At 42.1% G+C, this 23,980-nt stretch overlaps 1 protein-coding gene across 4 annotated transcripts in view; it reads right to left on the reverse strand.

Moving 5' to 3' along the window:
• Positions 1 to 23,980, reverse strand: part of RASSF3 (Ras association domain family member 3) — a 229,176-nt gene that overhangs the window by 54,696 nt on the left and 150,500 nt on the right. The window contains exon 1 of one of the 4 annotated variants that reach the window (XM_089674163.1): positions 14,689 to 15,058. The exons of the other annotated variants lie outside the window; for them this stretch is intronic. Coding sequence (XP_089530289.1) covers positions 14,689 to 14,811 — 123 coding nt within the window. The 5' untranslated portion in view covers positions 14,812 to 15,058. Of the gene's footprint in view, positions 1 to 14,688; positions 15,059 to 23,980 lie in introns of those variants that run through there. 4 annotated transcript variants of the gene reach the window in all.

Raw genomic sequence — 23,980 nt, forward strand, 5'->3', positions numbered from 1 at the left:
GCTGAAAAGAACATCCTTCCATATACAAACCTGGCATTGCTTTCAAGGAGGTCATGTCAATGATAAAGCTTTCCAAACCTGTACTTATGACACGTGTACTTTGGCAGGAAAAAAAAAAAAAAAAAAAAAAAAAAGGATTGTAGTCTTCCTTATATAAATGTCTTCTGCAAAGCATTAACGTAAAACCTCAGCCAAAGCTCTTTCAGTGGTGTTGAGATCAGCGGTCATGAGTTCTGACCCTTAGGCCCCTTTCAGATGGGGCAGACCCTTCGGGAGATCTCTCCACTGAGCAGGAGGATGACAGGTCTGTGTCCGCTCCGCTGCTGCAGAGTGGACACAGATACTCCCCGCTGTCTTCTATGGGGCAGTCAGTTGCCATTCGACTGCAATCAGATTCACAAGACGGATGGGGAATGGATCCCGATCTGTGTTTTTGGCGTAAAGGATCAAATCAGATGCGGCGGGCGTCAGCAGACACTTGACCGCTGACACCCACCAGTCCATAGAGATCTATGGATGGTCCGATCGGTTCTGCCTGAAAAACTGACAGGTGGACCCAATCGGACCGTCAGTGTGAAAGGGGCCTTACAGCCGGTGGGGGACTGATGCAGAATCCACATCGTATTTAAAAAAACAAAACACAAAAATAGTTTCCCATACTTCACTTCCAACTTGTCAAAAATGTTTTTCTCATTTTAGACAGAGTAAGAAAGGGCTAAGGGCCAGGTCACACCAGGAATCGTGGAGAACGTGCTGTGCATTCTAGTGAAATTCCCATGTGGTCCTGGTAACAGTGCGGCTTGAGCCCATTCATTTGAACAGGTTGAAATTGTGTTAGACTGCACCAAAAGGAATGTATACGATATGCAAATTGCATAGCAACCGGATCCCATGGTGCAACTGTACCATGCGATCCAGTACAAGCAAACGCAATGCTTTTATGACCTGTGTTTGGGGTGTTAACGACACTTGCTGCAGGTCATACATGCAGTAAATTTTGGTTTGATTTTTGTACCGCATTCTGGTGTGATCTGGCCCGGGGATAGGTTCACATATGTGCGGGTGGTGCCGCTGCTGATCCGCACAAAACGCTGTGCATCCGCACCACCCGCACAGAGGAATGCGGACCCGTGGGCAGTTGCCATTTTAATGGCACGCCGCCCACACTGGAAATCGCAACCGTACTGGGAACCGAGGTTCCCGTGCAGGATGCGTTTTCCGAAGAAGTGCAGGGACTTCTTCCCTGCGTGTCCCAGGGCACGGGAGTAAATTCAAATCAATGGGCTCTCGTGCCTGCGCAAAATGCAGCCTGCAAGAACGCGGATATGTGAACCAGGGGTTAAACACTGCCAGATTTTTTTTTTTTGCTCTGTACTACTGGTGAAGTTTCCTTCCCCTTCCTGTCCCAGGAGATGCAATAGAGAAATAGAGAAAATCTCCTAAAGTGAGGGGAATTTCGCATTTGACAGTTGTTCCCTGAACAGGTGTCCCCATAGAAAGATTTTCCCTTGGCTCTTGTTCTGGGGACAAACCTAAAAGTTTGGAATTACCCTCACTTTTCTCAAGGACAATGCCCACTAAAGAGGGGTGAATTTCACAGAAGGGAAAAGACAGCAAAACCTTCCCCCAAAACTAAACGAAAAAAAAGGTTCACCCAAGAGCTAGCTCACACTATGTCCATTGGCCTGTTGTTAATCTGCATGGATCATTGCAGGCTCAATGCCAGGGCACATAGTGGGGGGGGGGGGGGCAATGCACTGCCCCTCATGACCTACAGTTGACACAAGCCTGCATGCTAAAAAAAAAAAAAAAAAAAAAAAAAAAAAAACGTCTACACTGGTGAGAGCTAAGCTAAAAGACCATTGCTGGAGTATGAAGTTTCAGATATTTAAACTATAACTAAAAAGGCAAAACTTTTTTTTTTTGTTTTGGATGGAGTAGAGAGGTATTAAAACACCTGTGAGTTTTTACTGCTGTCTGTGTCTCATTTAGAGAGATTCATCCTCTCTATTTATCCTGTTCACCACTGTCACTGCTGAAAGTGGGAAAGGGAAAAAAAAAGAAAAAAAAAAAAAAAAAGAAAAGGGAGCAGAATTTTGGGTTGTCCCCAAAAAAGTAAGAGGGGAAATCCTCCAATGGGGACACCCGTTTTTGTGACTTGGAAGGGCAAGGGGTCCCTTAATTCGCAGGTATTTTCAGTTTTGGCTATAGGACAGGAAGTTAAGGGAAATCTCCCTAATGGGACACAGATGGCAAATAAATATCGGACGGGATTATAATGGGAAAAAAAAAAAAAGTTTTGCCTATAGTCCTGCTTTAAATATTCCATTGTTCTATCTTATGACGCATCACTAATAAGCCGAGACCCCACCTAATTCTTGAAATTCACAGATGCAATGCAAATAAATACTTTATAAATATTATAAATACTTTAATAGGTCACATTGCTCAAGAACGTTAAGGATATTATCCTAAAAGGATAATGAATATCTGGATAAAAAAAAAAAAAAAATGCAAGATTCCACATCAGCAGAGAGAACAGCATGTATATACTGTGAGGAGGCCGCTGTACAGTATGCAGTGAAGGTCTACTCAGAGGGGTGTGAGACATGGATAAGCAGTGTAATATCAGATGAGCTCATCACAGATGGGAAACACCTAGTTCTCTGCCACTGTACTGTGTCTGAACTCTTCCCTCATTTAAAGTGGACTTCGCTCCCACATATTTTGAGAACAGTTTTACCAATGCTAGAACCTGAGTGAAGACCTACACAAAAAATATTTCAGATGTATAATGAGCTATAACAAAAAAAGCAAAACAAGTCTGCCATCTTGTGTATTTAGCCAATAAGTGGACCCCAATCCCAAACTCCGCAAAAGAGGCTAGGAAAGGGGGGATTCTAAAAGGATATCTAACTCAACGTAATAAAAGGAACTAAAAACAATATTGCCTTCAAATAAGGAGCTGCTGAAAATCGCTGCAAATTACCAAGAGATATTTTGGGAACAAGAGAGCTATTTTGTATGCTTAAAAAGATAATTCAGCAACATAATTGTGTTTTCTTTAAACAGAGGGTGTGCCCCATTGAAGTAAAAATGAATGAGATGACTGAAAGCTGGTGTCATCAATTTATTTCTCAAAACGGTCAGTGGCCCCAAGTCCTTACACTGTATTCAGCTGCGCACTTTTCAGACGTGGTCAGTTTTCCCAATTTGGTCATACAAATGTTCAATATACACGCTATTAAACAAAAAACAAGGCTGTATACTTTATACTGAGCTATTCAGCAAGGAGAGGATAGAGAAAACTAGGAGGAATGTCACCTAAACTATATGGACTGATTTGCACAAATTTGTCCTGTAAATCTGTAACTTATTTCATGGTTAGGAGACCAGTCCTCAAGCAAAGTTAAGAATATAATCTTTGCTTCAACATACACATTACAAACTAAAATGTACAATCAACTTTAGATTCACCAAAACTATGTACTATGAGGATCTAATCTGTCCATCCAATTTGTATCCAATCAGGCAAGACCTTGCGCTAGATACATGTTGGTAGATCTAAAAAGGAGGTTATACAGATTGTAATGTTTGTGGGGAGCTTTAGGCCTCATTTACACGTTTGATGCTGTTCATCACCCATGCAAAAATCAATTTGTGATGGATTGCTCTTCAGAGGCATTTAACAGGGGGCCCTGAGGCAGTTCACCGCTGAACGTCTCCAGCATCCGTGTATATTACATGTGTTTGCAGTGTGGCCCCAATTTACTTGAATCGGTTACAGTGGCAGTACTACCTGCCGAATGTAATCGGTTGTATAAATTTTGCCGCGCCACCACAGTGTGTACCAACAAGGCCATTGGCTATGTTAATTGGCTATGCTACAAATGGTAAAATAGCAGCTCAACCACCTGTTTTTACTGCCCCTTTTCTGACCACATTTCATTTTTTTTCTTCCCTAAATAATTAGATATTAGCAAACTGAGGAATTAGTGCTTAGAATCTGCCATTTCTAATATCGCAATGCCCCTTAGGCAACACCAACCCAAAATGACTACTATATAAGCTTGAGGTCTCCATCCCCCTTGGCCTGCTCAACAGAAAGATCTTCCCTGGAACCTCATCCAGAAATTCAAGATCTTTTCAAAAGCAAATTAGTTTCTGTTCATGAACATATTGTTCTAAAATTACCAGGCCTTCAGTGAGCTGGAAAACCAAATCAGTACAGGACATGATGATAGGAGAAATTCCTGCCGCTTTATCTGTCCCATTGACTACATGTTCTCTATCCCAGGGACATGGCACACAAGGGTTAACCCTTCCATTTCTACATATCTACTGAACCACAAAATCCAGAAGGTTACTTAACTAGAAGGCATAAAGCATGGCAATAAAAACATTAAGCATACACATTTTGGTAACTTGAAAAATTACATTCAGAAGAATGTAAAAAAAAAAAACAAAAAAAAAAAACCTATACATGACACTGATAAAAAGGTATTTTTTTTGTTTTGCAATAATCATTTAATTGCATCTCAAAAGGCGACCAGAAACAAGATGATAAATTCATGGAGATTATGTGCTTGAAGCAGACGTTTACTCCAAATTAACTTTACTTTTGCCCTGCCTCCTTCCCTCCTCCCTCTTCACATTTGACAATTGGATATTCATTTTAAATTTATCATTTTACCCCTGTACAAAATCATTAGTAAGACCTCATCTGGAATATGCAGTTCAGTTTTGGGCACGATTCACAAAAAGAACATTGGGGAACTGGAGAAAGTACAAAGAAGGGCAACCAAACTGATAAGAGGCATGGAGGAGATCAGCTATGAGGAAAGATTAGAGGAACTGAATGTATTCTCTCTTGAGAAGAGGAGATTAAGAGGGGATATGATCAACATGTATAAATACATCAGTGGTTCATATAGTGAACTCGGTGTAGAGCTACTCACCCTGAGGTCATCACAGAGGACAAGGGGGCACTCTTTACGTCTGGAGGAAAAAAAAATTAATCTCCAAACACGGTAAGGTTTCTTCACAGTAAGAGCTGTGAAAATGTGGAATAGACTCCCTGGCCAGTTCAATGGATTGCTTTAAAGGAAAAAAAAGACCTGGATTCTTTCTTGGATACACAGAATCTAACTGGTTACTAACATTTGTTGGTATACTTGATCCAGGGAATATCCGATTGCCTCTTGTTAGCTGGACACTGCCCAACCAACATTTCTGTTCCCTATGATGGAGCAAAAAAAAAAATTAAAAAAAAAAAAACCTCTGAAAATCTACAGCCCAATATTATAGAAACCGGATATATAAGACAGAGGACATATGAAAGCAATGAAGTAAATTAAACAGAACACACAGCCAGCAAATAATTAAGAGGAAAAAAAGAACAACTTGTATGTGTGGAAAGCAATCTTATGTCCTCAGTAATTACTACATTAAACTTCAAAGACCAGCACATGATACTCTTGTGGAACAGCAGTTCATTAGTGAAACATCAGTCTAGTGGTTACTTCAAGAAATGGAATGGCCTGGAGTTAAGCAGAACAACAAGCAAACCGCTAAATACATATACACGAACTGTAAGGATTTGTACCTCAGTTTACACACATCTGCCACACACCAAACTGACAAAAAACACAGGTATTCCCTTGTGAAGCCAGAGTTTTCCGGTCACCTGCCTGCATAATGGAAAATGTAAATGTGTGATGACCTCCCATTCACTGTAATCAATAGGTAGATGCTTGAGGAAGCTGCAGGTTCCTGCAGGCATAAATGCAGGTTACTGGTGTGAATAAGCCCTTAAAGTGGTTGTAAACTTTAGACATGAAATATGAGCAAAGCATATCCCTCATAGTGTGTACTTGTCTCAATTAAGAGCAGCAAGTGTCATTTCTGTCTGCTGCTTTGTTCCTCTGCTATCAGCACCAGTCCCTTCTGACAAGTTTTCCTGACACTGGAGAAAAATGGTGACAGGGGAGGGACCTATAGCAAATTGATAGCCTCACCTCTGCTCCTGTGCTGAGCTGTGTGGAGGGGGGATGTGTCCCTTCTCTCCAATCAGCTCTCAGATCTCTCCTCACTGAGCTCCAAGTGTGTAATTTCAGCTCTCCATCTTCTTTTTCCTAAATTCTCAGACAAACTTTATAAAAATTCTGGACTTTGTATATTGTCATTGGTCTCTAATTGCTTACTTGTTTTCTCCTTTTTTTTTATAGCACTTAAGTATAGAGTTTATTTCTATGTCTCTCCCCCAGTACATATTCTGTAATATTCATCGAATACCTTATGTCAGGATTTAAAACCACTTTAAAGCTTGTAAAATGTGAAAATCAACAGCAATACTTAAAATATAGATTTTGAGTGATGAAGTAAATAGACACAAAAATATAAATGTGCCCGTTTCATGCAATTTTTACCCATGTTGTTATTTGGTTAAAACTGTAAAAATGACAGGTTGCTCAGTTTGAGTATCTATTAAATACAGATCTCTCACAGTCCTCGGAAAAGCATAGTTGTGGTCACACATTACTTGGGCTACAGAAGTAGCAAAGCCAAGTACATTGTATCAAATCAAAGAAAAAAATTTAAAAAAAATAAAAAGCTTTTTGCTATAGACACACAAACGCTTTATGCACAGGGGTCCTTTACAAGCCTATTATCTGCCTAACGCAACATCCTAGAAATTTCTGGTGCCCAGGGAGCGGCATGTGCTGCGTACAGCCTGTCATACAAGTGAATGACTGTACGCAGCCGTTTTAACATTGATGCTTTATTGAATTGAGGTTTTGTCCTGTGTGCATGGACACTAAATGTAGGTAGCAAAAAATTTAAAAAAAGCAACAATCTAAAGAACTGTTTACTGAACAAGGATGGGCAGTCATTGGAAATATTTATTAATATGCTGAAGCCTTTTAATTACCTCACATTGCAAAGTAACCATAGCAATCTCCATAAATGGCAGTCATGGAAAGTATATTTTGCTCAGGTATTCACAAAATGAATAGAAAGTAAAAAACAAAACATTTGGAACCTTTAGAATGTCATGCAAGAAAAGTTACAGTATGCACGCCTACATCTGTCTTAAAATACTCAAACAGGAATAAATCACAGGAGGGGACATAAGTGGAGACACGGTATGCTGGAGGCAGTCAGGGAACACAGCCCTGTCAAAAGGGTATATTTATAGGAACTGAAAAGAGAAAAGAAACACGCACACACACACACACACCTGGGTCACTATGGGCAAATTTTACATCTTAGTCCAAATGGGGTTTATTTACTAAAGCTGGAGAGTCCAAAATCAGACTCCCTTCTGCATAGAAAACAATCAGCTTCCAGGTTTCATTGCCAAAGATTCATTGAACAAGCTGAGGTTAGAAGCTGATTGGTTTCTATGCAGAAGGGAGTCTGATTTTGGACTCTCCAGCTTTAGTAAATAAACCCCAATGTGTCTAAAAAAAAACGCTGCAATTGGTTTGGCACAAGGCACCCCTATAACCCATAAATGGTGGCATATGCCCTGTGGCACACCATTGCATTATGAATGGGTAACCATGGAGGGACAGCACAACATTTTAAACCATGCCACACATCGTCTGGTCAAAAATCAATGTTGTGTAGAGATCTGCTGCATTCTGTTCATGCAGCCAGTGGGTTGAACGAGAAAACAAAAAAAACCCCTCCCCACACACACAGGAGCATGTTTGTATACTGGTAAATGAATTGGGCTGACTGGGTCACCGATGGCTAGCTGTCACCCTAGGAATGATGAACTGGTTGTCTGCCTGTCTGAAGTGCTGGGACCTGCCAATAGACTGAACGTGTGTATTCCCAAGAGGATGGCCTTTCCTGAGCTCCCCTAAAACCCATAAGTGCAGTAACAAGCAATTTGGATGTTGGAAGTGCTCATCGTCATACCTTAGGAAAGGATCAGGATGTTTTCTGGTTCCCCAAGTATAACACTGGTCTTCCTGGACACAGGATGGACAATTAAAGCGTTACTAAACCCAGGACCCTGCATTCACTATATCCGATCTCCTACAGTACACAGAACATGGAAGTGCAATTATTTTAGTAAACATAAACTGATAAATATCTTCGCAGTTAGAGCAGTCTTGTGACTTCTATCAGTGTCCAGCCCAGCACTAGCTAAAACTTGTAGGAGGAGGTTTTTTTTCTGCTCGGGAATGGAAATCTGCTGACCTCTGTCTGGACAGTGCTGATTGGCCTTGTGCTAATCACATGCACTCTCCCAAAGGAAAAAAAAACCTCCCTAGCAATATACACCAAACTGAGCATTTGCAGGCCTATGGTTCAGTCTGGAGATAAGTGGTGGTCCCTTGAAAAAAAGGGGAGGAACAGAGTAGAAAGGATTAAAACAGCCTTTTTACACAATGCAGGGGATTAACCCCTTAGGTTCCACATGGAGTACAACAACCAAGCTTTACTGAATATACAGACCGATTTTACGATCGTGGGTTAGGGAACACTTTAATGGCAATAGCTCAGATTGTTCTAATTATTTTCCAGATTTAGTATTCGTAGTCTGCATCAATTTACTTACAGGTTTCAGAATTGAAATCTAAACTTGGGATACTGGAATTTTACATTTAAATTTGGTATTCTAGTTTTCAAAATACCACAACTTCCCAAAAATGTCCTAAACAAATTTGAATATGTACATAAATGTGTATTAAACACAGCAAAAAAAAAAAAGCAAACAAAGCAATCAGTGTGAGACTATGTGCAGTTTGCTTTCAGTTCCATATGCTGCAAGCCAAGTAGAGCTGGCAAGGTTGCACAATTTAGTATTTTGGACAGAGCTGACCTTTAACATACATTAAAATATTAAACAGCTAAAACCAATGGCCACTACTCCGTACTCTTACTACTTGACCATCCCCTCCTCCTCAAACAACTCCACTCTCTTGGTCTCAGAGACTCTGCTCTCTCCTGGTTCTCCTCCTACCTATTGCAGCGCTCCTTCAGTGTTACCTATAACTCAGGTTCCTCCTCTCCACTCCCTCTTTCTGTAGAGGTCCCTCAAGGTTCCGTCCTTGGACCCCTTCTCTTCTCCATCTACACCTCCTCCTTTGGTCACTTGATAAACTCCCATGGCTTTAAGTACCATCTCTATGCAGATGACACACAAATCTATTTTTCTACCCCTCACCTCACCCCTTCAATCTCCTCTCGCATCACTAACCTACTAAGTGACATATCGGCATGGATGTCACTCCACTTCCTCAAACTCAATCTTTCCAAAACTGAGCTCTTAGTATTCCCCCCAGCCCGCGAACCCTCCCCTGACTTCTCCATCAAGATCAATAACACAATCATCAGTCCTTCCCCTCATGCCAGGGTACTAGGTGTAATCCTAGACTCCCATCTGTCCTTCCAGCCCCAGATCCAATCACTGTCCAAATCTTGTAGACTTCACCTCTGCAACACCTCCAAGATACACCCGTTCCTAACCACAGAAACCACTAAGCAACTTATTCACTCCCTTGTTATCTCTTGCCTTGACTATTGCAACTCCCTCCTCATTGGCCTACCTCATCGCAGGCTATCCCCTCTTCAGTCTATCATAAATGCTGCTGCCAGATTCATCCACCTTACTAACCGTTCTGTATCTGCAATCCCTCTCTGCCAATCCCTCCACTGGCTTCCCATTGCCCAACGGATAAAATTCAAAACATTACCAACGTATAAAGCCATTTATAACGCTGCCCCAAATTACATCACAGATCTTGTCTCTAAATATCACCCAAACCGTACTCTCCGTTCCTCGCAAGACCTCCTACTCTCTAGCTCCCTTGTCTCCTCCTCCCATGTTCGTCTCCAGGACTTTTCCAGAGCTTCCCCCATCCTCTGGAACTCTCTACCCAAATTTATCAGACTATCGCCTACTCTGCTCACTTTTAGGCGATCTCTGAAAATCTCTCTCTTCAGGAAAGCCTATCCTGCCCTCAGATAATAATGGAATCTTCTACTCTTCCTACCAGTCCATCCCCCACAGTTACTACCTTTTGTACCACTAGCCCCTCCCTCCAAGATTGTAAGCTCCAAGGAGCAGGGCCCTCCTTTCCCTCTTGTATTGAACTGTATTGTTGCTGTATTGTCTCCCATTCTATTGTAAAGCACTGAGCAAACTGTTGGTGCTATATAAATCCTGTATAATAATAATAAAGCTACCGTCTGAACTTATAATTTTGACAACACAAAGCTTTTTTGCATTCTAGAAAATTATTTAGAAGAGTATCAATTCTACTATCAAGAGTGAGCGATACATTCTGAACGTAGCCAACAAAAATGGGTAAAGTGTCATTGTAATTTCCACCTTGTCCCCTCACACTCCTGACATCAGCCACCTCTGACACTGTGCAGCTCCAGCTGCCTTGTATACAATATGGGCATGCAGAGATGGTAGTGTTATGGGACCACTATGCGCCTGACGTGTACACAGGATTAGAAGAGAGGCACACAGAGGGATACACCAAGACACAGCGGAATTTAACCCTACCCGAAAAACAGATGTACAGCAAATAAACTGGACTGTACAGACTGCTAACACCATAGCACACCACAATCTGGATACTGGGATTAGCAAAAACCTGAATCTGAATACTGTGAATTAAAATTTAAGCACTTTAAAGCCAGCCTAATTGCTGTAACTACAGAGTAAAGGGGAGCCACATTACACTTGTTATAAGGTGGGTGTGGATCCTCAGGAAATCGCCTATTGTACTTACAGCCTTGTTTTCAATATTCCCAAGAAAGTACAATGCATATGGAAAAAAGTAGTTTTATCATAAAAATAAACTGCGCTCTTAAGTGTTACTCATGCTAAAAAAAAAAAAAAAAAATTAAAAAAAAAAAAAACTATGGCAAATAAGTCACAAAACCAGATATTACCCTATGAAAAGGTACTGAATATGTTGCAAAGCCAGATATTAGGGAGTAAATGCAGCACATTTATGAAAAAGCCTAATAATTTTGCATGGAACAAATCACCGACCCACCTAATGAGTAGATGATACATAAAATATACTATTATGTGCAATGTCACCAAAATATATATCTATAGCGATGAGTGAATACACCAGTATACATTAAATATTATAAATATAAGTGTGTTTACAATCTTAAATATATATAAGAAAAGAAAAATCCATGTGGAAGGTTCGTATGAATACAAAGGTCCCAATTTCCAAAATAACTGCTTTCTTATCTATCCAGATAATAGATATCTCCCAGGACTCTTCAGGTGCATACCACTCAATGCAAAAAGAAGCTTACCAGAAATGCTTGACCCTCAGTTTAAAGTGGAAGTAATGTATTTTGTAATGTTTTATATACAGGTAAGTCTTTAATAAGGCTTACCTGTAGGCACTGTAAATAACTCCTAAACGAGCACCGTAAATTGAGAGAGCTGTGCCACAGCTGAGACTCCTGTGCGCATGCATGGGAGTGACTTCATTGAGTCTCGACCAGTCAAAAAGGGCTGTAGTGTGCGAACCCGGATGAAAGACGGGGTGAAGATGGAAGCCTTGGGGAACCATGACAATGCTACACTGGAGGGCTTTGTTTTCAGGTAAGTCTTTCATAATGTGCTAGTATGTGATGAGCACATTATGCTCTTAAAACAGAAATCCACTCACTCTGTAAAAAAAAATAAAAAAGTCAGCAGCTACAAAAACTGTAGCTGCTGACTTCTAAAAAACAGCCCCTCACCTGTCACACAATCCCGCGGTGCCCCCGCCGCAGCCCGTCCTGTATTCCAGGACCCGGCATCTTCAGTGTGGGCACCCAACTGCGACAGCTTGCGGCTTCACAGCCAGGTGCCCACTGCGCATATGCGAGTAGCGCTGCGCTTCCTGAATGACCCGGTCGTCTTCTGGGACCTGCCATGTGTCCCACAAGACTTCGGGGAGGGAGGGTAGAAGGACAACTTCCGCTTCCAATCGCCTAGGTGATCGCAGTGGAAGTGGGAGCGGGTACCTGTCAATTTCAGGTACCCGCTCCTCAAAGGTGCCAATCCTTAATGGGCAGCGGGGGACCAATCTTTAAAGGGGAACTTCCCCTTTTGGGTGGAACTCCGCTTTAACTTGCAGGGAGATTTTTTTTTAGATTTATTTTTTTGCGGTTTACTACTGCTTTAAAGAATGGTCAAGCAAACCTTTGTAAAATATCTCCTGTGGCTCCAACTTCATCTACGTACACCAATACACAACCACCAGAGAAGCCCTCAATGGTCAAAACCCACTTGCAGTTGGTTTAAGTATTCAGATTAAATATGCTATAGACAGACATGTTCTCCATAGTGTGAAACCAACTAGATTAATATGATCGATGTAAAGGATTTCAATAGGATTTCAATAATTGGCTTCTGGCAATTGTAAAGGTCCAAAGGTTTTCTATCAGTAGATTTTTTTTTGGAGGGGGGGGGTTTGATCTTGACAGCAAAAAAATAAACAACATGGAGTGTTTTTTTTTCTTCTGTACTAGTGTTTTTCTGCCGGTAAAATGCTTTAAAAAAAAAATACAAAATAGAAGGCTTTTTTTCTGTCTCTAACATGCTGAGCTTAAAAAAATGCCTCTAGAATACCTAATGTGCATGGTCACATGGGATAAAAGTTGTTGCTTCTAAAGGCAAAACACTAAATTCCTCTAGGAGCAATGTTTCTTTAAGCCAGTGTGCATGGAGCCTAGACATCATGGACAGAAGAAATCTCCACAGCTGGCTAGTTACCTGACCAGTGACTGTATCTGATTGGAGCGTACACCTTATGCCCCTTTTACATGTGTGGACTGTTCATTTCTTTAGTTCAGTCATGTTTAAAAAAAACAAACAAAAAAAAAACCGCATGCAGATTACATCAGTTTTTTTACATCCACTACCAATGCAAAAAAAGACTTTGTTTACATCCGTTTTTTTTAACAGAACAAAAAAAGGACTTTGATCCATTTAAAGAAAAACGGATGTTAACTGATGCAGATGTAAACGAATGATCATCCGTTTTTCCATTGTAATGCACTGCTATTTATTTTTCATCTGTCAACGGATGGATAAAAAAAAAAAAAGCAAACGGTCTGCACGTGTGAAATGGGCCTTACAGGATGCAGTCACTGTTCGGTCAGTAATTTTCTACCAATGGACTTTTGTTGTGGTGCTAAAAGGGCTGCCTACAACTTGAATTTTGGCCAGCTGAGCAGGAATAATACAAAATGTAATCTGTATCCAGTATTAGGCAGCTTTCCCACAAGTGAATAGCACACCCTTCAATTTCCAATGGCAAGAATCTGCAGATTCCTGCATCTGGAATGACAGGTGTGCGCAAATAAATGCAACTTCTCAGTCCATACAACACAATGACAGGTTGACATCGGAAATAGCTTTTTGACTGTTTGCACACAATCAGTGCAGGCAATCGCTGACTGTGCAAGCAGCTTTCCAGCCTGCCAATGCACTGTATGGGCTGAGCAGTCACAGCTATTTGTGCACACCTGTCATTCCAGACATAGGAATCGGCACATTCTTGGGGGGGGTGTAAGTCGCAGTATGCCAATCACTGGTCTGATCAATGCTTTCTGCCTGCTGCAGGAGAAGTCTGACGGGTCAGGTAATAAAAAAAGACTATGAAAGTTTCAAGACACGGAAAACTTGTTGAATCAGTCATAAAAAGTGTGTCAAGAGTCAAAGTTCATTAAATTCACTTCTGTAAATGACAAAGTGGCTTGGCTACAGAAAACCTCTCATCGTTTTGTACAGAAAAATCCCTGGGAATCTTGGTGAACACCTCCTGCTGCTCCTATGTAACCTCAGTGACTATAGGGCTGGTTCATCATTGCCCTGCAGTGCTGCACATTATGGGTGTCAGCGGGCAGGGGTGACCATTATGACCAGCGAGTCACCTGTGTTACGGCACCCCCAACACAATGGTCCCAAACAATGGTCAGGTGCAGTTCTTGTGATTAGGTGCATTGAATGGGCTGCTTATAGGCTTGGTTTACGTGTGTGGGTCCTGGGTGTCATGTTTGCATGGGAGCAGCAGCCTGTTCACTTGAATGGTCAGCTGTACCTGCGGGAAATACAGGGAAAAAGTCCCTGGATCTTTTTACAAAACACCACCACACAGAAGGTCATGGGGCTCTAGAACCACAAGGTTTTGTGCCCCTGAAAAACATGCCATGTCTTCCGATGTATGGGGGTGCTGTTAAGCGCAGTGCGTTTTGCCTGTGGATCAGGTAATGCGAGCGATCAGTATGTATGATCCTGGCCTCCGGAATCGTTCACACCAGATGCAGGTGAGTGCACTTTAAAAACCCCCAACACAAATGTAGATACCAGAAAAAATTCAATGAGCCTTTGCAAGGCATTTCATATGCACTTAATTTTGCTCATGAACACACCACAAATGCAACTTGGCGCAAAAAATAAACATTGCCAAAGAACACATGTCAGTTGTATGTTAACACATGCAGAGAACCACATAGTGTATGTAGGGATTGTGCGGTAATCGAGTCCCTACATAACAAACACTGACACAGCACACCATCATCAGAGCCCGGGGTGAGTGCAGCTCATCAATAATGGGTAGTTGTGGGTGGAGCAGTGCTATCACCTCATGTGAGGCTCACAGGGAGGGATCCCCTACCCCAGGAGTGACTACTCACATGCTGGCCCCTGGCTCCCTTCCAAGGGCTCCTCTTGAAGGAAGTCTTGGCGGTGAAGTAAAACTCCTCGGAGTCCTCCTCCAGACTGCTGTAACCGCTGCTCATACTGCTACTCCACGTCATCTGATCCCACACGGCTCCCCCGAGACAAGCCGGGCTCAGCAGCACATGCCTTCCACCCGGCCGGGCTGCTGGGTGCCCTCCTCCCGGGGCATTCCGTCACAAACCGCTATACACACCACACTCGGGGATTTCCACACCACGGAGCAGAGCCCGGCCGGGTGACGGAGCGGAGGCGCTGTGCCGGAGAACTCTCTGTACAGCCACGAAAGCACAACCGTCCGCACGTTACTTGAATGAGGAGATAGACTTCCTGCTCTATGGAGACACCGCCGACAGCTCCACCTACCGGCCACAGGCCCGCCTCCCACACTACACGCTACAGGTGGAACACCCCGCCTACCCTATACACAACACAGCGCCACCTACTGATCATCTCCCGCCTCCCGTACTGCGCACAACAGGTGGAGACGCCTCTATACACAGCATACCTCCACCTGCCGCCCACAAACCCTACAGGTCAACGGTATTCTGTCTCTATAACTACCGACCATGCCCCGCCTCCTTCACTAGATCCTACAGGTGATACCGTGCCTACTCCGGACAGCTCCGCCCACTAGCCATGTTCCCGCCTCCTTCACCAGAACCTACAGGTGACACCCTGCCTACTCGGAACAGATCCACCCACTAGCCGTGTTCCCGCCTCCTTCACTAGACTACAGATGGACACCACTCCACCCACTAGCCATGTTCCCGCCTCCTTCACCAGACCCTACAGGTGACACCCTGCCTACTCCGGACAGCTCCGCCCACTAGCCGTGTTCCCGCCTCCTTCACCCAGACCCTACAGGTGACACTTTTGCCTTAGACAAGCTCCACCCACTAACCGTGTTCCCGCCTCCTTCACTAGACTACAGATGGACACCACTCCACCCACTAGCCATGTTCCCGCCTCCTTCACCAGACCCTACAGGTGACACCCTGCCTACTGCGGACAGCTCCACCCACTAGCCGTGTTCCCGCCTCCTTCCCTAGAGCGGACACCTATACAGAGCAGGGTTTCCAGCCTCCTACCACAGCACATAAATTGTACTGACAGCCACATTTTTACTGGCAGCTCAAAAACTAGGCAAAATGACAGTTTTCAGTGTAAATATCAATATTTACGCTACAAACATAGCTAGTGCAATTAATGTATTTAAGGTATAACAAAAAGCAAAAAAAAACAATTTCTCTTTTTTTAATAAAGGTCAGATTAACATAACCCAGCACAGAGTCCCTAGTGAAAAGTATACCCCATGGCACCCCTCCAAGCTATGGATAGAAGGGAAAGGATCACCCCAACAGCAAGTGAGAAGAGGGGAGCATGAGTCCGAGTGATTCCAGTGCCAGCCAATACAAATGAAGGGATGGCCGCTGCTCAACCAACCCCAAAGTCCAATGTTGAGGAATGGCCTCAACTGCTTTTCTGGCCACACCCTCTGATGTTTTCACCCCATGCACTGGGGCTTTGTCACAGAGGTCCCAGCAAAAAACATAATTCTCCTTTTACACGAAGGTCAGGTTACTATACCCAGCGCAGAGTTCCCCCTTACATCAGTCTGCAGGGTTCCCCTTTACAGTGCAAGGGAGAGCTCTGCAGACCCTGATATAAAGGGGAACTCTGAGGGCCTGAGGTATAGAGAAATGCTGCAGACTCTGGTGTAAAGAGAAACCCTTAGGTCACCAAACCACTCCCCCCCTTTACAAGAGTCCACACAGTGCCCCCTTACATCACAGTCCACAGAGTTCTACCTTACATCAGACTCCAGAGTGCCCCCTTACATCACAGTCCACAGAGTTCTACCTTACATCAGACTCCAGAGTGCCCCCTACATCACAGTCCACAGAGTTCTACCTTACATCAGACTCCAGAGTGCCCACTTACATCACGATCTACAAAGTTTTCCCTTACGTCAGGGTCTGCAGAGTTCTCCCTTGCACTGTAAAGGGGAATCCTGCAGACTCTGATGTAAGGGGAAATTCTGTGCTGGGTTATATTAACCTGACCTTCATGTAAAAGGTTTTTGTTATACCTTAGACACATTGCTGATTGCACTAGCCTACAGTTTAAGGAGGAACTCTACAAACTCTGATGTAAAGGGGAACTCTGATGTAAAGGGCAATGCTGCAGACCTTAAGAAAGCAATTAGGGAAGCGTTTAGTATAAAGTTAAATATAAATAACAATGCCATCAACAAAATCACTAAACTTTCACATCTTATAAATTAAATCTGAAAAAATATTTTGAAAGAGTCCGCAAGCTTCAGTGGGTGTAGAACACCTTTGCGTGAGATGGAGAGGTGGATTGAAGGAGACTTACCTGAAGCTGTGGAGAATGGTCCGAGCCAGCAGAGCAAATCCATATGGTCCATTGGAGGGACAAAAGGCTTGGATTGACCAAACATTAATGCAGGCCATATATGGGTCGAATTCTGAATGTATTTTCTTTAGAAAATCGGAAATGTTGTGCATTTTGTGATCCGACGGTGCCACCATTGATTTCGAAATTCGACCAACCAAGCCTTTAAAATTTACTTCATGTTGCTACAGAAAGTAATTTTCGTGGCCAAGAATTTTCTTTTTCCAGGTCACAGCTCATGCTCATTTCTTTTTCAATTACATTTCATGCACAATTCTTCCATCATTGATTAGAAATTCATTTGTTTTTCAAAAAATTTCCAACATTCACTCAAATTTGATGATCGCTCAAAAATCGTTCATTGCTGTGGCCCACTAATGGTGCAAAATACGAACGAAATTCTTAGAAAAGATTTTCAAAAGAAAATTCTTTCTGAATTTGACCAATGTATGACCAGCTTAAGTTGTGAAGTCATTTATTTGAGGTGAGCAGACATCTGGTGGTGGTGTTTTCAGCACAAAGCTGTTTTAACAAGGACAGTGTCACAAAAGGTGTTCTACACCCACTGAAGCATATGGACTCTTGCAAGAATTTGTTTTGATATTTAATTTTTATGATGTGAAAGTTTAGTGATTTTGTTAATGGCACTGTTATTTATATTTCATTGTATACTAAGTGCTGCACTAATTGCTTTCTTAATGTTTGTTATCCTTAATTGTATGAGATATGCAATAGGTGCTTCACTGCTGGTAATAGGGAGATTACAAAACACCCACAAGAAAGAAAGTTTTCTTGTGGCTTGCTTTCTTTCTTTCTTGTGGGTTTTTTGTAGTATTTGTGCTTTTGGATGCACCTCCCTCCTGTTAATGTGTGCAGGGGGCACGGCTTGAGCTGGTGTACCACTCCCAAGACAGGCTGTTTAGCCATTTATTTTAATAGGGAGAATATTTACAGTCTTCTCATAGACACATGCATTTTATTTTTATTTGAAAATCTACACTAGTTTGGATTTGGATTTTATATTAGTTTTAGCAGCTCGTAAAGTTTGTTTTTTTGTTTTGTTTTTTAATGCTGCAGACCTTCATGCAAGTGGAAACTCTGATGTAAAGAGGAATGCTGCAGACCATGATGTAAGGGGGAATGCTGTGGACTCTGGTGTAAGGTGGAACTCTGATGTAAGGTTGTCTCTGGTCACCAGAGCCACCCCCCTTCCCTCCTTACATCAGAATCTGCAGCATTACCCCAACAGGTGACACCTCAACTACTCTGAACAGCTCCACCCTCTGACCACATCTGTCTCCAGCACTGCGCAATGCCCCCCCCCCCCCCCAAATTTACTGTAGAGCACACAGTGCACTATTCTGATATGTTCTCAGGAACTATGGGTCTGACATTGCTGAGCCTTTTAATAATACAATCATTGTGATTCATTGACCGACACCAACTTAAAGGCATAATTCACCTTTAATACCGATGTGCCCATAACGAAATGGGGAAAAAATGGATATTAATTCTTTGCATTGGAGTCTTTTCAACCACAATCAGTGGATTACATGTGCAATGAACAGGCTCCTGCAGACTATTCCCCTGCCCTGGATCTGTACAAGGTGGAGAGGCGAGGCAGTGATGTCACAAACTCAATCTCAAAGAACACATTGTACTGATTGAAAAGATACAAGGTATTCTGTGAATGATGGTCGTGCCAAGCAAGCGTCCCTGTGGGGTTACTATGCATGGGACCCAGAAGAGCAGAGCAATCTATGTAGCACTGTTGACTAATACAGTGATCATTCACATCTATTTATTTATTATAGGTACTTATATAATACTGTCAATTTACACAGCACTTTACATATATATTGTTCATTCACATCAGTCCCTAACCCTCAAGGGGTGTACAATCTAAGGTCCCTAACTTACATTCATACACATACTAGGGATACTTTAGACAGGATCCAATTAACCTACCAGCATGTCTTTGGAGTGTGGGAGGAAACCGGAGTACCCGGAGGAAACGCACGCAGGCACAGGGAGAACATGCAGACTCCAGGGAGGTGGTGCCGTGGCTGGGATTCAAACCAACGACCCGAGTACTGCCAGGCGAAAGTGCTAACCATTTTGCCACTGTGCTGCCCATACAGCATATTCTCCATATGAAATGTGTATAGTTATATTGACCCAAGCTGGACCAATGTAACTATGCAATAAAATCCATATGTAGAGTTCTGAGTTAACCACTTGCCGACCAGTCACATACCTAGTACGTCACCAGTCTTCATGTGGTTGTACCAGTACCGTTACTTACAGCTGACGGTCGGATTTATTGTAAAAGCAATCAGGGAGGCTAACTAGCCGCTCGATTGCTGTTACAAGCGGCGAAAGGGGACGCCCACCTTCTGCCACTTTAATGGGATCGCCTGTCCCACCGGGAGTCCCAATCAACCAGCCGCTGACTAGTCATGGAGCCAAAGACCGGATCGGCTTTGTTCAGCTACGTTACATAGTAAACCGGAAGTGATGACCTGACATAACTTCCAAATTTACTCGGAAATACATGGCACCATTTAAAAAAAATAAAACCATTCAATCAAAGCAAACTTGGTGTGGTTGAATGCTTTTTAGGGGAAAGGAGGTATTTGGGGTCTTACCGACCCCAGACCCCTCCATAAAGAGTACTTGTCACAGGCCTATCTCTGTCACAAGGGATATTTACATTCTTTGTGACAGCAATAGGACTTTAAAAAAAAATTTAAGTGATAGTGTGAAAAACCAAAAAATGAATGTGCCCCGTCCTCCTCCCTGTGCTTGCGGGAAAAGGCGAATGCACATGTTGGTCACGCATGCACACACGTAAACAGCAATCATCCCATATATGTGAGGTATCACCATGAACGTCAGGTCATGGGCAGTAATTCTACTACCGGATCTCCTCTGTAAATCTAAAGTGGTAACTCAAAAAGGCTTTTAAAATGTCGTCTATGGATAGTAAAATTTATGTCATTTATCACCGTTGCACAGGCATGCGCAATTATAATGAATGACATGTTTGGTATCTATTTACTCGGCATAACATTATCTTTTATATTACCAAAAAAATTGAGTTATGTTCTGTGTTTTTTTGCATTAAAATTCAAAAAAGTTTATTTTTTCCCAAAAAATTATGTTTGAAAGACTGCTGCGCAAATATCCTCTGACATAAAAAATTGCAAAACCCACCAATTGATGTAAAGTGCTGCGTAAATTTATGGCGCTATATAAGTATCTGTAATAATAATATACTTACCTATTATCAGGCCACTCCAGTCCATTCACATTTCAGCTCTCCTCTGTCAGCCTGCAGCGGGTGCAGGGGAGAGGAGGGAGTGATGATAACAGATGAGCTATTGAAGCCTATGGGTGTCATCACCCCTCCAGGATTTACCAGCTGTTGTCAGGGTGCTCCCTCCTCTCCTCTGCAGCCGCCGCAGGCTGACACAGGGTAGATCATGTGACCGGACTGGAGCGGTCTGAAAAAAGGTAAATATATATATACATATATACATACATATATATATATATATATATATATATATATATATATATAATTTCAGTTTTTTTTTTTTAACACAAGTTAGTCAGTATGTAAGTTTATGCTGGACTTCCACTTTAAGAACCTTTTTAGCAAGTACAGAAAATAGCTATTGATCTGACAGAAATGCAGTGACCTTGTCACTTAGAGTGAACTGACCTGAAAACACAAACAATGTTATCTTCCTTCTGTAAACTACTACTCCCCCTACTACATATTTAATGGTAGCCACACAAACTTCAATTTCATTATCTGATTGACGTGCAATTAATTTAAAAGAAGGACTGAATCTACAAACAATTGAATAGCCATAATTTCTCTTTTAATCGATTTAGACTTAATTTAGATTAGATTCAGTCAAACTAAATCAATTGGATAGGGTGGAAAATTACAGATCATTTTGCATCAGTTGACAGCACTGAGATACTTTGTTCATGAATACGATCAGATTATGAGATTACGTGAGATGTGATTAATAAAATACAATCACACGTTACAATTGTATCTTAACTATTAATTTAAATCCACTCCCCCTATGTATGGCATATCAATCAAATTAGTTGTTGATTATACATCAATTATCCTAATCAGAAGAGGTTGAACGGAAAAGAAACTGATCATTTGTCAAAGCGTGTATGACCATCATAATGGAGATGAAGAGGGGGAGACATATTTGGAATCCAGAAGAAAAACAATCCGCCATATTCTTCATGCCATATAGGAGGGTGCTTGGCTTATGGTAAGAATATAAAATACATATTAAGAAACAGCCAGCACACCAGATGTAACCTCAATGTTTTAGGCTAAATTTACAGAGGAAGCAGTTTCTGTGTTGGATTGCTTTTCAGAGAGCAGTAAAAAAGCAGCTTCCAGTTGCTGCAACTGCAAGCCAAGGGTTTGGCTTGCAGATACAGTGCAGTCACATCAATGGGCATTTAATAGGTGGTGTCACCTGTGTGCACAAAGTTACATTTGCTGGGCCTTCTTAGTGTAGCTGCTAGCAGCACATGTATGCCTACTTCAGCTGTCTTTCGTGGATTTTGATGGAGTGTAAAAATGTGGCCCAGATCCCTGTTTTTACCACCTGTGTGAACAAGCCTTACTAGGGTTATAGGCACAAATAAACAAGAAAAAGGAGAATGATTTCAGGGGAAAGAATGTTGTATTTATGCTTTTTTTGCATTGAAATGTTCCTGTTTGTACTTATGACTGCAGTAATGTCATGCAGTTAAATCTGTTGTGCGGGACATTTCTCAGTATGTTTGAAGTCCAGCCTATATGACAATGGCTCCCTTCAGAGATACAGTGAAACCAGTGAGAGTAGCCACCTAGGAACAAGACGTTTATCTGCAGGACTACCAGGTGAAAATAAAGGAAAAACTTATCTAAGGATTGTTTATATTCAATTTTTTTTGTATTAGCTTAATGTCAATAGATCAGCATGTCAGTGAGAGAACTTGTGTTTTCAAAAGGAGAGGTCAGCAACGGCAATCAATGGTATTTTCCTATGCTCTCCCCTGGTGTGAGAAAACAGGTCTATTTAATTCAGTATTGTACATTTAAAAGACAAATACATGTTTACAGGCAATGGCAAGTTTCTGCATACTTTGGCAAGAAATTGTCTTGAAGTCAGTTCTTGGTCTGGAACGACTTAATTTTCATTATGCAATAATTGCATACCTCAGTGTGTGTATAGGACTATGATTCACTATTACACAACCATCAGTCTACATACATTGGTATCACTGGAGTCCTATTAATAACATTTCCATAACCTAAAAAGCTTTAACGCTTAAAGAAGGACTCCAGTCAAAACTTATTTACCCATGCCGTGGGGCTGGGCCCACACTGCATGGGTTAACTGCTTGTTTTGTCCAGGGGCTCAGGGAAAAGCTATACTTACCCAATCCTCGGGAAAACAGCGCTCCCCCACATCTAGCAGTGGACTGTTCCTGCTGTCCTCACGTCTAGAGCCAGTCTATGGGCATAATGACATCAGGAACAGCCCATTCACAAGATCACTAGTGTGTGGGGAGGCAAGAGCGGCGGGCACCGATCTTGCTCTCGAAGGATCAGTGGATTAGGTAAGTATATCTTTCTAAACCCCTAGAAAAAACCCTGAGCATTTAACCCATGCAATGCTGGCACAGCCCCACTGCACGTGAAAATAAACACATTTGTCTGGAATTCTTCTTTAAGTTTTAAAATAAAGAAAAAAAAAACAGCATAAGGGATATTACCTTCAACGTCATGTGTTCCTAGTGCTGCTGTGTCATGGTTTAGCTGTGGTACAACCAGCCAGTACAACTAGCCTGTCTGATTTTTTTCTCTTCTAATGCGATTACTGCCGGCAGGCATAGCCACCAGCAGTAATCGTGTTGTGACAATAGAAAGGCTCCCTGGTGGCAGAACACAATAGCACTGCAGGAGGGATTCCCCCATCATCAAAGCTAGCAATTTCTTTCCTGCAACCCGTGGTTGCAGGAAAGAAAAAATCGCATTATCTATGGTTTGCTTAAGAAACAGAATTTCTGTCAAGAGCAACAGGTGTTTACTCGCTCTAAATGTTCTTAGCCTGAAAAATGAAAAACAATGTAGCCATAAAAATAATAGACGGTAAACTGCAATATATTGAAATGTTCTTGGGTTTAGTTATACTTCAAAGCTGGATTAAACTGAAAAACAACAATGTAATATATTGCAGCTGCCCAATCCTTAAATATGGCGACAGCATTATTCTGATTTTTCTTTTTTTTTTTTTAGGAGTTTCTCTATTTTCACCTGCAGATCTGGCTAATACCACACCTCCTGTATTAGGGTGTCTCAACTCTGGATAAAGAAACAAAGGAGACACCTTTGGACAGCAGCTTTATCAGTCAGTAAACCCAATGAAACTAGAATAAGCCACTGGAAGCATGATACCAGAATTAAACGCACTTTTAAACACATAGAGATAATCCAGAGCGTCGTGTAATTGTTCTTACATTTTCTGCAGTTTATTATTTCTGTAGCCTGTTTGGTCTATAGCTGTCGCCATTTTGTGGAGTCCTCTCACTCCTTTCCCCACCCAAACTTCCGCCCTGCGCAGTAATCTCTCGCATGCACGGCAAGGTTATACCAAGGCACTGGTGAATGGTCAGCAATCTCGCGAGATTACAGCATAATGCCGTGGAGAAATGCTGAGGGTGACACGGCACATAGCTGTATTGATTGACGGTGCACTCAGTGTGCCATCAATCTGGAGAACAATGCGCATATGCAAG

This window comes from Staurois parvus, unplaced genomic scaffold (genome assembly GCF_062004578.1).
Source record: "Staurois parvus isolate SC_StPar_1 unplaced genomic scaffold, SC_StPar_1.0 ptg000147l, whole genome shotgun sequence".
In the NCBI taxonomy this organism is placed as follows: domain Eukaryota; kingdom Metazoa; phylum Chordata; class Amphibia; order Anura; family Ranidae; genus Staurois; species Staurois parvus.